Below are 15,193 nucleotides of genomic sequence, written 5' to 3'. Positions count from 1 at the left end.
TTTGGTGAGGATTTCATAGTCCATAATTAATTCTAGCCTATACGATTATTAAATAATAAAACTTTATAAACAAGAATAGGCATTTGTGCAAGCAAAGGCGTATTCGTTTTTAATATTTCCCTGTTACAATTTGCCCAAGTTCATTCATTTTGGAAACTTGGCAGTTTTATGTTGAGCTTCCGGGGAGCTGGGTGTGCGTGTCCCCGTCATCAGTGGTGCAGAGTAAACATCTGTGAAAACAAACAAAACACGGCATGATGCACAATTTCAAATCAAGCGCAAGTGTGTGTGTGCATTTGTGCGTTCTTCGTGCAGTAATAGCAATACTATGCCAACCTTGGTCAGAATCCTTGTAGAACCATAACCAGTGCTGTACAGATAACCTGATTATGGAATTTAGGAACTCAGTAAATCCCTTCTCTGTATAGGTTACCTTTGATTTAATATGTTGAGTCTTGGTATATAAAAAAGCTGCTTCAGCTACTTGTGGATCCAGCGACTCCTTTGTCTGGCTGTCTGAGCTGGTCCCATCAATGGTGCCGTTTGTCCCGACTGAATAAGTGTTATAACCACTGTCCACCTGAACAAAGAGAGCAGTCTGTCAAAACAAAGGGGTACTCAAAAAACACCCCACCACATTTCGCATGAATTTAAATAATGTCATAAAAAATCAAACAATATTCCCCCCCCCACTGGGAAAACTTTTGTTTTTACATTTTGTACAACATGACAGTACATGGAAAAGCCAACTGCATGATAGAACGGATAGCTTCTACAGAATTACAAATGCACCGATGTGCCAGTCGACTGGCTGATTCCCTAAGAGCACTTGGTGCATTAAAAGCAAACCAACCTGCATGCTGTTATCGTACGGCATGGTGCTGTTCTCGCTGTGACCGTACGGCATGGTGCTGTTATCATACGGCACGGTTCCAGTATCATACGGCACGGTTCCGGTATCGTATGGCGCAGTCCCGCCTTCCGCCAGCAGGGACACAAACATGGCGGAGCTCTCCGCGTGGAACATGCTGGCCGTCCGCGAGCTGGTGAGGCGGGCGGGGCTGGCGTCGGCCGCGTCCGCGTTCCAGGCGCAGCAGTCCTCGCGTTCCTCGCCCGGCTCCGCCATGGTAACCACACTGCTCTCCCGGGTCTCCTCCATGGGCACCAGGTCCGGCAGCGCCGCCCCTTTACCGCCCGGGGCGGGGCCACAGTCCGACGCCGGCAAACACGTCTCCATGGCGACGGGAGGCGCAGAAGCGCTGCTCCCGCGGACGCCTCGGTCTGCAGGGGCAGGGCGGCCGAGGGGCGGGGACAGCTCCGAAAGGGATGCTTTGTAAGGAGGAGGCGCCCGGCCTCGAACCGGGGGCCGGATGGGGGAGGAGCTTTTGATGGGAGAGCACCCCTCCACGTACAGGCTCTCTGGGCGGCTAGCGCCACTGGCATTGCCCACGGTCATGCCCTCAGGGGTCACGAAGGTCAGCTGCTTCTTCTCCCCTGGGACAGAGGGTAGGGGGGAACAAACCTCAGCCCACAGTCATCACACATTTCGCCTATCCTCAAAATCCCAGTGCATTCACTAGAAATGTGCGCAAAGAGCATCCAACAGGCAAATACATTTGAATGCATTTCCACACTTTAACCAGAACTCTAGACCCCAACACAGTATTCAGCCGTTCTAAAGCCAAATGCAACATTTCACTTTAGAGGCCGTACCTGACACCGGCGTCTGCATGTACTGAAGAACGATGGGCGACAGTGCCGGGGACCTGAAGCCTGGAGACGGCCCCTCTGGGAACAGCGGGCTCGCCACGCTGCCCAAACTGTAGGCCCTGCTTCTGCTCTGAATCGGACTCGACGAGAACTGACCCTGAAATTAAAAGAAAAATATTTTAAATAAGCTCATTCACGCAGAAACGTAGCTCCACTGAGCTGGGGGGCTTTTTTAAATCACGGGCCTCATCGTTAACCTTGCGCCTCAGAAGCGGCCCGGTGAGCGCCGTACTCACAGAGGTGGGCGTGACGGCCGCCATCCCGCGCGGAGGCAGCGGCGAAACGCAGGCCGCGTGTGGCGCCCCGCCGCTCCCGGGCCCCGCCCCTCGCGGGCTCCCGTCTGGGCTGGACGGGGTGGACGACTCGGACCCGCTGCCGATCCCGTCCAGAAACAGCTTCCGGCGCAGGGACGAGGAGCTCAGGCTCTCCTGGACCTGGTCTGAGACTTCCTCCAGCTTGTAGTGCTCTCCTGTGGGCACACAGCAGCACAGCCTGGGTGAGTACACAGCAGCACAGCCTGGGAGAGTACACAGCAGCACAGCCTGGGTGAGTACACAGCAACACAGCCTGGGTGAGTACACAGCAGCACAGCCTGGGTGAGTACACAGCAGCACAGCCTGGGTGAGTACACAGCAACACAGCCTGGGTGAGTACACAGCAACACAGCCTGGGTGAGTACACAGCAGCACAGCCTGGGTGAGTACACAGGCATCCCCCCAGCAGCACAGCATGGGTGAGTACACAGACATCCCCACAGCAGCACAGCATGGGTGAGTACACAGCAGCACAGCATGGGTGAGTACACAGCAGCACAGCCTGGGTGAGTACACAGCAGCACAGCCTGGGTGAGTACACAGCAGCACAGCCTGGGTGAGTGCACAGGCATCCCCGAGTACACTGAAAATGCAGCTCATTTGCTCACTCACCCAATATTTTTTCCAGATCAAAATCCACAGGTAAAGACAGCACCGTCTGACAGGCAGCTGAAACACAAAGAGGAACTAAATCAATTATTTTTAATTAAGAAATAATGTCATACTATTCACAAACTCAAAGCTCAGGGAATGCTAATGTAGTGTACCTATAGACAGTGTTTGGATGCAATGATATTAAAGTACAAACCACTGCATTTTCCACCAGGAACATCCTCCTCTGGAATTTCTGGAGACAGGGAACCTTGAAAACATAATTTCCGTTTATTTACAAAAACTGACACTGGATTCAGATACCACTCAGGAACAATGAACAAATGTAGTAATGACTAAACAAAATAAAACGGGTGTGTTTGGGAGGGAATCTAAAAAGCAGCATGTCCTCTAAATTTGGCTGGACTTACTCTTCACAAAATGCATTTGTTTTGATGGTTTGCTTGCAGAAGAAGCCCAAGGTGAAGGAACAATTGGACCCTTTGTGAAAAACTGGATCCAAAAAAGAAAAGTCAATTAGTCTTCTGAAATTAAAGCATACAAAAATTGTAGTCACAAAGACATTTTCTGATTCATTTTCAAAATGAAAAACACCATACCTGCTCAATTGCATTCTGTCGCTTTTCCTCAATTTCTGCATCGGCCCTGGAAATTTTTTATTTTTTCCGAAAGACACGGATTACAATTAGTGGTGCGGTACAAGCCAACAAATATTACTTCTGAATATGCAATAATTTGATTGCCAATCTGAGATCCTTGTTCCTGTGTTCTAGTGCACTCCACGTGCATTGGCTGAATGGAGATTCCAAGCGTGATCAGTGGTTTGAAACATATCAAAACTTAATAGCATGCAGTGAAGTAGTTAAATGTGTTCATACAGCCCATGAGTTATTCTACAGCTTAGTAAGTAAAAATAAAGATAATAAATAGCCTTTATGACATGCAATGGCGGCACAGATTAATACAATTCTGATGGCCAGATTCCTATTGGCAACTCTGAGCTCAAAGTTTACTAATGTCAAAACATTTTAGACCACACATGAAGCAATCATCCTTTTGTAAAACACGTGCGGGAGTCATTCCCAGCGATGTTAATGCAAAATAAAGCAGGACGTTCACCTGGTTTGACTCAAGTACAAGCATTGGCGGTGAATGTCTTCAGGGTCAATTTCAACGGGGAGCAAATTTGCCATTTCATCTATTGACCACTTGAACTTTCCTGGGGTCTGAAAAAAAAGAATTACGAGCAGGAGGGTGTGAATCATACTGTTTTCAAGTTCCGCCTACATACCTTCACAGCAATAAGGTCTACTGCGCCAAACGGTCATTGGCAAGCAATTCTGTACTACAACTGCCAATGTGTCATGAAAACATTGTCCTACATTTTTGTGATTAATAACAACGGTGCTTCGATCTTCCTAAATCTTGTTCTACTGGCTTCCTCGGGTCAGACCACTGAACTGGACGACCGAATTTGTCTGTCGTTTTCAAATAGCATCGCTTATTTCGACCGCCTCTTCTCTCTCCGCATGTGAACTTACGGCTGATGAAGCTCTTGAAGACCTGAATACAGACGGACTGGGGACCGTGGATTCGTGCAGACGATGGTAATCATTTGGGCTTTCGAAAGGGTTGTGAATTGCTGCCCGCCCAGGTGTTTCTGGCGTGATCTGAACTTCGGCCACATCTCCCATGGCACCACTTCACCACTCCAGTAATCCCTAACGTACAGCAGCCCTGAACCTGGAATACAATGAAACAGCAAATCTAGCCAAACACGTATCAGCATGTTGTATAGCAACAAGCAGAGAAGTTAGCTTGCCAGCCAGCCAAACTAACCAATGGGTTTATTTGAAAGCAGGCGAGGTAGCCAGCTAGCTTTATTTTCTGGCTGTCTAGCAATCAGGCGTAACTTACCAACTCAAAATAAACAGCAAATGAACTTCAATAACAATTCATTTCACATATATCACACTAGCTAAGCGCGTTACTCATGTCTAACTGTTAAAGCTGCCAATTTAGCCAGTGAGCAATACTGCTCCTAACACAAAACATAAATCCTATCCTGTGTAGTTCAAACGTCCGTTTTAATTTTCCCTCGATGCCTGCTAACCAATCGGAACAGTGAGGAAGTGCGGAATGACCAATCAATTTGAAGATCCTCTCCGATTTCAAACGTTCTGCATGATGTTACTTCCGTTCAACAACTGAAGCTTTATTGACTGCGCTCAAACCTCAAAACCTCTTGTGTACAAAAATTATAGATGCGTTCCTTGGGTGAATGTAGAAGTAAGAATTTCAGGTGGACAGGTGGATTATATAAATCATACGAATCCCGAAGTTAAACGCCTAGTTTACTTTTTTTCGCAAACTCAACATGGCTAGCGCACCAAATATGAACGCTGTCCGGGAAACCATGGATGGTAAGATGAATGAATGTAGCTAGTTTGCTAACTTAGCTATCGATTTTACCAGCAGCTTCTGTTGGGTGGTAACGTTATCTAACATCAGATAGCTATCTGGAGATGTAGCAACGGTATAATTATAATGCGCTAGCTAGCCGTCATGCCGAGAACCGTTCACGATGGCTATTGTTTCCCTGCTTGGTGAGCGCCTGTTTTCCCGCTGTTCATTCTCTACCAGCCAACCAAAACGCACATCGGGCTTCTATCTTAACTATAAAGGCCACTTCTTTAGAGAGGTGTCTGTTCAAAATGTATATTATTACTAACACTACTGGTGACAGTTGAGGTAGCCTAGATAATGTGGGTATACACAACGTGGAGCCATAATAGAACAATAAATCACACTCTGATTCCTGCTCTGTGTTTTTTTTCTCTCCTTGTTTCTAGTTCTGCTGGAGATATCTAGGCTTTTGAACACAGGACTTGACATAGAGTCCCTTTCCCTTTGCGTGCGACTTTGTGAACAAGGAATCAACCCCGAGGCTCTGTCTTCCGTTATAAAAGAGCTCCGCAAGGCCTCTGACGCAATGAAGGTGATTATGACTGGCTGGGCAATATGGACTAGCATGATATCGCAGTATTTCCAGACCCTTGCAAACCGTGACCATCAAAATTGCGTATCATTTTAATTTAGTGGCTCCTTTAGTGGATATGTAACATATTTGGTCATGCTGTTCTTGATATTTCTTATATATTTTCTGGGGAAACCCCCGATAAGAATGGCTGTAACTGTTGCACTTTACCAGTACTTAACCTAACAGTGTTTTAACAGAGATGAAATGCATTCCTGATCTCATATTTAATGTTCACTGTATTAAGTTTTTGAAATACAAGTTAAGAACTCAGTCAGAATTTGCATTCCCACATAAATAGATTGATGGCTCGAGTCAGTTCTTCAAACCATTACATGCATGCATATGCACGTGTGCATACGTACATACAGTGAGTACTAATTTAGGTGGATTTAGTCGATTGGCTTTTGTAGCAGCTTTGCGATCGGCGACAAGCACACTAATGCTTTATTTCACTTTCCAGGTGTCAGAAAGCAGCAAAGGTTAAGAGCCGAAGAAATGCATAATGAAGGAAAGGATCAGACTGACATTAAACGCGTTAAACAAACGATGATTTCCCATACTTTATGGGATGCCACTTTGGTCGCTTTTAAGTTATGCAGTATGGCAAAGTAATTTGCATGATGTCTTTGTGACAGTTTGAAGCAATTGAATCTGATCATTTTGAGCTGTGGGCATATACATATATGTGATGAAAATTTGAATTTCATCAGGAATGAAATGTATGCTGTACTTAGCTGTGCCCGTTTTTTCAGTTAACTTCCCCCAAAGTGGTGTCCTCAGCAGCTTGGTATTTTGCCTGAAGTGGCTGTCTTGGAAAAGCAGTTGGTTGCTTGTCAACCTGAAACACAATAGAAAGTCTTAAAGACTTGAAAAATGGCTGTTTGTCTGCTTGATGCTTAGCATCTAAAGAGAGAGGAGACAGTGGCCTGTGTTTGACAAGGGGATTTGTGTTTGACCTCAGGCCGTTTACTTGTTTGTTTAAAGTGTCTTCCCTCAACAAACACCAACTCTGAAGCTCACCCTCTGAACTTTTTGCTATATATATATATATATATATATATATATATATACACACACACACAGTATTTTTTTATCCGGTTAATCCTGAATTATTTAAATAATAAGTATGTTTCAGCCTGGGGGAGCTGTTTTTGTGTTGTTAATTTTTGTTACAGCTTTGATGTGAGATTTTTAAAAATTGAGTATTAATTTCTTACACATTTGAATAAAATAAAATCTTGCTGAAGATGTATGGAGTGGTTTAAGTCTCAGTCCAGTAGAATCTACATTTATTCAAGCTGCTCGTCATAAATTAGACCCACTGTTTCATTCTCAGTTTTCTTTTTGCCATCTTATGTTTTAATGTTTATTATCAGTCAGAATGCCTCGTGTAAATTTACTTCAAGTGCAACTGATGAATTATGTCTGGTTTTGTGCGGAAATGTACATGCAGTACTATCCCACACCTAGATACTGTATCCACCTTGCAGTCCGTGTGGTTACTCCTAGAAAATTAGTCTTTCTGTAAAGGATCAGTGATTATACATCCTGTCGCTAAATTAGATTTTCAGATTTGTATTTTAATATTTTTTAACATAAAATCATGCATGCAAAAATAAAGACAGCATTTCCAATTAATACACAATATACAGTATCTCACTTGTCACAATGCAATTTCTCCAGGCAGTTGCATTATATGCCCACAGGGTGGCGGGAGTTAGCTGTTGGAGGAGTTGCCTTTCTAAACATGTAAAACCATGGAAAATACTTGCAGTTAGTCCTCATCAGGGTAGTGAGGATGCAAACTTTGTCAGTGGTTAATTAATCACAGGTATTTGTCTTCACAACTTCAGGTAAATTGACTGAAAATGGCAGTAAGGATGATGAGAGGGAACGTCTATGTATGAATGACATCATATTTCTATATAACCTGCATACTTTTCATATTTGAATATTTCACTGAACCAGATGTAAGTACAGTAGTGTAAATGTAATTATTCACATTGTTTAATGTTTGTTGTTGGCTTTAAATGGAAAATAATACTTTCAAATATCTGTTTCAATTCACAGAAACAAACTGCAGATGCATTGATTACATTAATGCACAGGTTTAAAATGTTTGAAGCAGTTAATTCCATATACTCATGGAAATAAGAACTCAAAGCAGGACTATTTCTGTTAATTTAGTGGCCTCAGTGGCCTTGCTTTCTGTAATACTCAAACTTCCTGCTACTTATAATAAGATAAATAAGCTTTTCTTCATGATCCGACAGTGCAGACTCTACATTATGAAATGCAGCAGTTCCTTTTTCAACTACAGCAACCCCATTTCCTCAATGATTACCTCTTTATTGTGAATTTGAAAAGATCCAACTCGATTAGATTGACACCACAATGCATGTAATATAAGATCTACTACAGTACAACCTGGGACATTACAGATTAAAATAAAAAATATATACTGTTTGCACGGCAGACAGCCTTATCCAAGCCTTACCTTGCGATTTATTTACCTTAGCTTCAAAACAAGCTGAAGTGACTTAGGTTACAGTAGGCTACCTTGCTCAGGGCTGTAACAGCAATAGGCAGTGTGGGTAGCCTAACTGGTCATTTAAACCACAAACACTCTGGCTGCAGGCCCAGTTCTCTCACCACCACTCCGCACTGAATTATTTGGATTCCTTTGTTCTGACCGTTGCAGAACCAAGGCCGCGTTTCTTGCGTCTTGCCTATGTAGATGCATTCAAATGTCTTACGCGATTATTCAGGGACTGCGAACGTGAAGATAACGGGCGGCGGTAGCCGGTGAGCGAGGCCCACCCCCGGGGAATCATAACCTTGTCCGGCTGTGCCGGTATGAGCGCGCCCGGTCCTGAAGCCGGTTCCCCGAGCGTGGCTCCGTGTGGAGGACTAGAAATGTTTAGCGATAGTCTGTCGCTCTGCTGGGCTGTGTCTTTACTGTAAGTCAGGACCCCGAAACTGGAAACTGATGCATCCCTACTCCCAAACCACCCATTAGGAGGCGCTGTTTCCCAAGGGCTTGTGGGTGTCGTCAATCACCGCAAAACGTCAGCAGTGGGGGGGAAAAGACGAATCTTTAATTAACGTTAAGCTCATTTAATTTTTTTAATAAATTAACAGAAAAAAAAACAAGTGCAGAAATTCATTTTTGTCATTCGAATTTTCACGTTTCACGTTTAGTAATCAAAACATATCTGGCCTTTAATTGTGTTAGAATTCTCTTTTCGAGCATTGTTAGAAATGCAGGTCGATTCAGCCGGTCACATGTTTCTGATGTCGAGTCCCCGGTAATAACAGAACAAACAACTTAAAATCTAATTGCTTCAAGTCCGCTCGTTAATTTGTTGTTGTGCGCAATCATTGCCGGCAAAGGATGCTCAAAGTAAAAGGTTAGCACATCTTTGTTTTTGCAGATGAGATCTGACACCATGTGATGAAGGCAACACATTTTGCTGAAGTGCTTGTAATCATTTCTACCTCATGGAAAATGAGTCCCTGTTTGTTAAACACCAGACAACACTGGAACAATCCTCCAGAGAGATGTTCAATATAATGCACTAATTAAATGGAATAATTTAATTACTGTAACTCAGAAAGCATTCATCAATATAAATTGTTCCTTGCAATGCTATTATAATTGATGTTTGAATTGAAATGACTCAGTTTCTATAGAGACAGGTTTCGTCCCCTTGTTCCCTCCTGCTCCCCTTTCTTCTCTCTTTTTTCTCTCTCTCTCTTTTTGTCCGATCTTTCATGTGCCGCTCCTGCCACTGTTTGTTTGATAGGCAGTAATATCACATTAATACACATGTTCCCACAATTTAGTTTAATCTCGCGACATGTATTTGCACAGTGACGAGATGGATATACCTGCTGACAGATAGCCAGTGTCCAACTTTTTTTCTTTTTTTATCAGCCGCGCTTTCATAAAGGGCCTCAGTGTTTGCCGGGATCGCTGAGCATGCCTGACATCGACTCTGTCTTGAATTCCACCGGCAGGGAGACGGCACAGAGCTCAATTCGTCCGAGCAAGCCAAAATAATAAAACATAATTTGGGCTAATCTGCCCGAAGAATGTTGGCTGTTTGAAGCAGACGGTCGTCTATCTTCCGTGGAAATAATCGGCTATTGACTAAAGCGAGAGAGTCCAGTGCCGGGGTCTGTTCTGCGCCCCTTCGCTCGCAGGTGTCCTCCCGGACAGACAATCCCGGCCTTGTTCGAAAGAGGGGGAAAAAGGTCCCCACCGAGAGAGAAAAACAGACAGTGGAAACTCTACCTCTCATTTTCTGAGCTTCCCTGGAATGTGCTGAATAATAAGGACCTCTCAGATCCCCGTGTAGCAAAATGGTAAAAAAAAAAAAAAAAAATATATATATATATATATATATATACATATATAAAACAGAGAGTGAATCAAGGAATCTAGGCTCTCGCATTACAACAAATTACATCCACAGGGTGGAGCTTGTATTATCTATAGCTGGTTTTGTTTAGATTGTACATTTATGGGTGAATATGAAAAATTATTTTAAAATGAGAAATAGAGATATTTGAGAAGTGTAGCTCAGGATTGGTAAATTTGTACTTATCCATAATTGTGTAATAAGTGTTGTGGGGAATGGGTTGTTACAGCATTGTACATTTAGCAATGCTATTTGACCGTGCAAATTAATTCTGTTAAATTAACTTGTCATTTAAAGTCCCTCTTAAAAGCCCATGCATTCCTGGTCAGTAATTCCAAAATATTGATTCATGTTACAGCTCAAAATTTGTTTTTTTAAGTAGACCATTAATGAGATTTCTGGGTTGTTCTATTCAGTCTTGCGTTCTTCAAGGGTCAGAGAACATATTAATCAGCTCTAGGAAATCCAATTCCGCACGAGAGATAATATTGCTGTGGAGTTACGCATTTTTTTTTTGTAATCCCCGTCAAAAGCTTAAAATGGCGATAATATTGCACGGAGAATGACGAGGACACGTAAATTAACCGCGCTACCACCACGCGAAGGCCTTCGTTTCCTATTTCCGGTTTCAGTGCACAGGACAGCAGCTCAGAGTGTGTTTTCTCTCTCCTATTACTTCGACCACTTTGTGAAGTTCAGTAAACAGGCAGGCTGTGGCACTTCTCTAATGGTAGGGGCTGAATATGGCTCTAAACACTGTGCAGCCAATGACCTGTCCAATCACCTTTTCAGAAAGTCAGGAAAGTGCACTGAAACAAACTCCCGAGACAGATTTATTTTCCAAAATTTGAAAGTAATTTAATGTTTCAGTTTATTCATTTTTTTCATTATTTATCAGTGAAATTTCTTTTCCCAATGATTAGTGATGTTCTTGCTAGAACATACTTGCTTTTATCAAAGAGCATTAGATGCACTCTGGGAGAGATTCTTTGCAGTTAGGGTTTCTGATGCACAACTGCCCCACCTCGATGTGAAATGCACGAAAAGCCTCAGATTTCATCCATATCCATTTCTTTAGTCTTTTTATTGAATCTGAAGAATGATTCAAGAAAATTCCCATTCATCTCGCCATAAAATTCTTTGTCTTTCACCAGTGGGTAAGATTAGCTTCTGTATGGGGGATCATTCCTATCAAATGTGGCTTCCCTCTTCCTTGTTGTGTTTTTGAGATTTTAAGGACCAGTTCGTGCTTCAGAATGGAGCATCGTGGACAGATCTTGGTTTCTGAATGTGTGCTGTCCTTTTTTCCGTCAGGTGGAAGAGCCCGTTTTAAAGCTGTTTCGGATTCAGCTATCAGCATAATGGGTCCAGGGAAGGATCCAACCCTTTGGCCTGGCAGCGCTCTGTGTGCGCTGATTAGATTATGTCCGACTGCATTAGTCCTTCGGAAGACATATTCCATTTGGCGTGCATGCATTAATTTACATATCCTATTAAAAGGGATTTCTCACTGTTCACCTTGACATATTTCTGCTGGTGGGAATTTTTGTTTGTTTGGCATCCTTGTGCCTCTGCCCATGGATGTTATTTTTATGTAGACGGTACTGAGAACATGTGTGCTGAAGTTCCATAGGTTGAACCGTAAGTCCTCATTGGACATCCCTGAGCCAATCAGAGCCTGAAGGGACGAGTGTATAACCAATGGCATGGATGTCAGGGACAGTGGATTTTTCTCCAGCACAGAGAAGTAAATGGAAGCGGAACATACAACCGCACTGTAGAAAGGCACAGATGACGCCATTATTTTATAACACAATAAAAAAGCTACTTAGCCAAATTGTATTCTGCCCAACGTCTTGGAATTTGCTGTAATTTCATGAACCTTTGTCAGCTGTATAAAAGTGAAAAAAGCAATGATCAACTTAATTAAATTGCCAGTGATACATTGCCAGTGTGTTTGTTTAGTCGCTTTCGCACACTTAGTACGAGGCCCCGATGGGCCAGTGTGTGTAGATGAGACTATCTCCATTCTGAATTCCACTGAAATGCTCATTTGTCTAGAAGAACTGCCAGTCTATTGAGTTTCCACAAGTCGGCCCGATTGAACAGAGCTCTTCTAATTTCAACTGAAGCCCCATCTGAACAGCTGGAGCAGAAATACTTCAGGACAGTATATGGATCAAAATCAGTTTCGGTAGAAATCCAGCCTCGATGCACAGAACCCAGGTTTACATGTAAACTCCTTAAATGAGTCGGGCCTCCTGGGTTATACTCAAACCCCATCGTCCCCAGCTCTGAATCAAAACAACCCTCCATTCTAAAAATAATCAGGAAAATGACACTTTTGGTGGTGATATCTGTATCTATGCTACGGTTTCACAGTTAGACTCAGAGTTGGAGATTGTGCATACTGGGTCTCTCATGACATTTTAAACTCATGCGAATGGAAGAACTGAAGAACTGGCTGAGATTATTATGAGTTTACCTTTTCCAATATGGCTCCCAAAGCACGTGAAACACATGGTGCAAAAAGAAGTTTGTGCACCTTCGTAGACAATGACCAAAATTGTGCCAAATTTCAGTAAATTTAGAAAATGAGTCAAGACTTGTGCATGCTGGAAAAACAGGATGCCCAAACAATGGCGTTCAGTGCGCTGGCAGACTTTATGTAGAGTGGCCTCTAAAACTAATGATACATTGTTTTTTCATATGTCATTTTTGCCCTCAGCTGGGACCACCAATGACTGAGTTGGTATGTGTGGCTAATTGCAATGTCCAGGTTTCCTGTGATCTGCATCCCGTGTTTAGTGTTCACGTTTCTAACCAGTTGGTGGATATAATGGGCACAGTCTCATTCGCTGAATTTTCAGGGTTTTGATGCATTTTACAAATGTGGTTTCTAAGTTTGTAATTCCTGTTTGTGGGGGGGAAAATCTATTTCCAAAAAAGAGACACAAGCACTATCCTCTCACAAAAGGACAAAGAGATGTCTGGTGTGAGATTATCACAGACAATGGTTAGGAGTCCTGTGGTTCACGTTGACTAGAATTTGGCTGCACAATTCAAGAACACGTTTATTTATGAATTGCTTTTTTCCGTCACGAACATACCTTCAAATCACTGTATTAGACACAATTTCTTTGGTAGTAGTTATTTAAAATGTAGATAATGTAAAATGAACTGAATAAGTCCTATGCGAACACTGCTATACAGCAATTACATGTGTTTGATAAGATACCAAACCTCTCTGCGATTATGAGGTTTTGGGTTTTGCTCGTAGTTCTGAAGTCAGTGAAGAAAAGGGGCACCTTCACGATTAAAGAGATCAGCATCCCTTGAAAAGCAGACCTGTCAATCATTGCTGTGCTCTGAGGAAATCTCATTGCCACATGTTCTACATTCTTTGAGAAAACCTGGGGAAATTAATTTGGTTTCATAGGCTCGGCTACAACAACGAAATCTTTAAAAGAGTGTATATTTCTGGGGATACATTACTTCAGTAGTTAGGAGGTTTCCCTCGTGAGGACTGTAAGGTCCTTACTGTATTGTATTTTATTCCAGGGCTGCGTTCCTCCTCAGTGGTTCTCAGTCAAGCAGATTGCTTGGTTTAATCTCCGTCAGACTTTGTATCTCATGTTGTTTTTTTTCAGTCATGGATGTGCAGTTGGAAATGTTTTCTTTGCTTTAAGAGGATGGCTATGGCTGCTACCCTCAAATTTTCCTCTTGCATTCCACAAATCTAAGATGCCTGATTTTTAAGCCACAGATCTTTACGAGCTTGGTGGTCACTAAAGTTTGCAATAAATATTGCGTTAACCTGCGTCTATAACCCTAATCCTTGTTTCTGAATGGTAAGATAAAGTAAAGTTGGAATGGTATGGATTTCTGAATAATACAGTACAGTTGCCCTGTAAGTAGCAAACTAATCAAAATTGAACTTTTTAAAAACAATATTTTTTGTGCCATTTCATATAAAAAATATTTGTCAATCATACATTAAAATAATCCCTTAATCAATACACATTGTTCCATCCAGTGTCATATAGGCACAGGCAGCTTTAATATAGCATTCAGACTGCATTTCAAAGCACATTGCAAAATGTTCAGTGTTAAATCAACTCTTATGGCATCCATATGGTTCCCTATGGGCTCGTGTGTGCTCTGTTAGAGTCGAGTTAGCACTGGATGTTTTACATTCACAGCAGCTGGACATTCAGCAAAGGCAGGAAAGGGGGTTGCTGAGTGTCAGGCCCTGCTAAGGCACTGATCTGGCATGTGATTGGGCCCCAGGTATGTTCTTGAGGACTAATATACTGCACGTTATAATCTTTCTGCTTGTTTATCTTTCACAAACATTAATTATCAATTTAATTGGAAATTCAAAATTTGGAGAAAAAGGGGGTGAAAACAAGTTAAGTAGAGAAATATAAGATCACTTTTTTAAAAAATGAGAATTTGTTAAAAATATATTATTTATATTTATGGACATCTGCAGAATATTAGAAATAATACTTGTTAAAAAAGGAGCATGAATGTCAAGAAAAAATCAGAGTTTTAATTAAGAAAGGGCTATTTGGAAAACAAAACCATGATAAAGTTTTCAGATTGTGAACAATTTGTAATTTTTAAACTGGTTTTTAATAATTAAGAGCACTTTGGCATCAAAGAGACTGGGGGTTTGTTCAAAGGTATTAATTAGAACTTCATTTATGCAGATGCCTGAGAAATTTGCATAAAAAGCAATTCCACAGATGGGTTTATTGAGTAATGAATGTTTCATCGTGTAGCGTAACATCTGCTTTACTGCAATGTTGAGAGACCCGCTGCTTAAGAACATCTTGACAGAAATGAAGGAAAGAGGTCTTTGGAAAAGTAAGAGGAAAATGGTTGAGTAGCTTGGAAAGTGTAAATCTGTTTGTAAACCAGAAAATCTGTCTGTTGTAATTTTTTCTTATTAAAATGTAACATTGTAAAATGTTTCTTATTAAAGCTCCTTTTGGAACACAGGCCAGGGGTAAGATATTTGTTGTACA

At 42.1% G+C, this 15,193-nt stretch overlaps 2 protein-coding genes across 3 annotated transcripts; one reads left to right on the top strand and one right to left on the bottom strand.

The window, feature by feature from the left end:
* Positions 1–86: 86 nt before the first annotated feature.
* On the bottom strand, positions 87–4,843 carry bora (bora aurora kinase A activator). 2 transcript variants are annotated; one of them, XM_035393230.1, is made up of 12 exons: positions 4,614–4,843; positions 4,238–4,439; positions 3,816–3,922; positions 3,296–3,341; positions 3,107–3,188; positions 2,893–2,946; positions 2,697–2,753; positions 2,007–2,239; positions 1,714–1,867; positions 854–1,494; positions 434–598; positions 87–230 (listed from the first exon to the last, which is right to left on the bottom strand). In XM_035393230.1, exons 2-12 carry the CDS (start codon positions 4,388–4,390, stop codon positions 210–212), a joined length of 1,713 nt encoding a protein of 570 aa, XP_035249121.1. In that variant the 5' UTR covers positions 4,391–4,439; positions 4,614–4,843; the 3' UTR covers positions 87–209. The 2 variants fall into 2 exon arrangements, with proteins under 2 accessions (XP_035249121.1, XP_035249122.1); XM_035393231.1 differs by having other exon boundaries at positions 434–580; positions 4,614–4,835.
* Positions 4,844–4,900: 57 nt separating this feature from the next.
* Positions 4,901–15,166, top strand: mzt1 (mitotic spindle organizing protein 1). The gene is made up of 3 exons (XM_035393270.1): positions 4,901–5,119; positions 5,549–5,694; positions 6,197–15,166. Exons 1-3 carry the CDS (start codon positions 5,074–5,076, stop codon positions 6,218–6,220), a joined length of 216 nt encoding a protein of 71 aa, XP_035249161.1. The 5' UTR covers positions 4,901–5,073; the 3' UTR covers positions 6,221–15,166.
* Positions 15,167–15,193: the final 27 nt, after the last annotated feature.

The sequence above is a fragment of the Anguilla anguilla genome, chromosome 15 (genome assembly GCF_013347855.1).
Source record: "Anguilla anguilla isolate fAngAng1 chromosome 15, fAngAng1.pri, whole genome shotgun sequence".
In the NCBI taxonomy this organism is placed as follows: Eukaryota; Metazoa; Chordata; class Actinopteri; order Anguilliformes; family Anguillidae; genus Anguilla; species Anguilla anguilla.
Note: the sequence above shows the minus strand (reverse complement) of the source record. Positions and strands in the feature narration are given on the sequence as shown.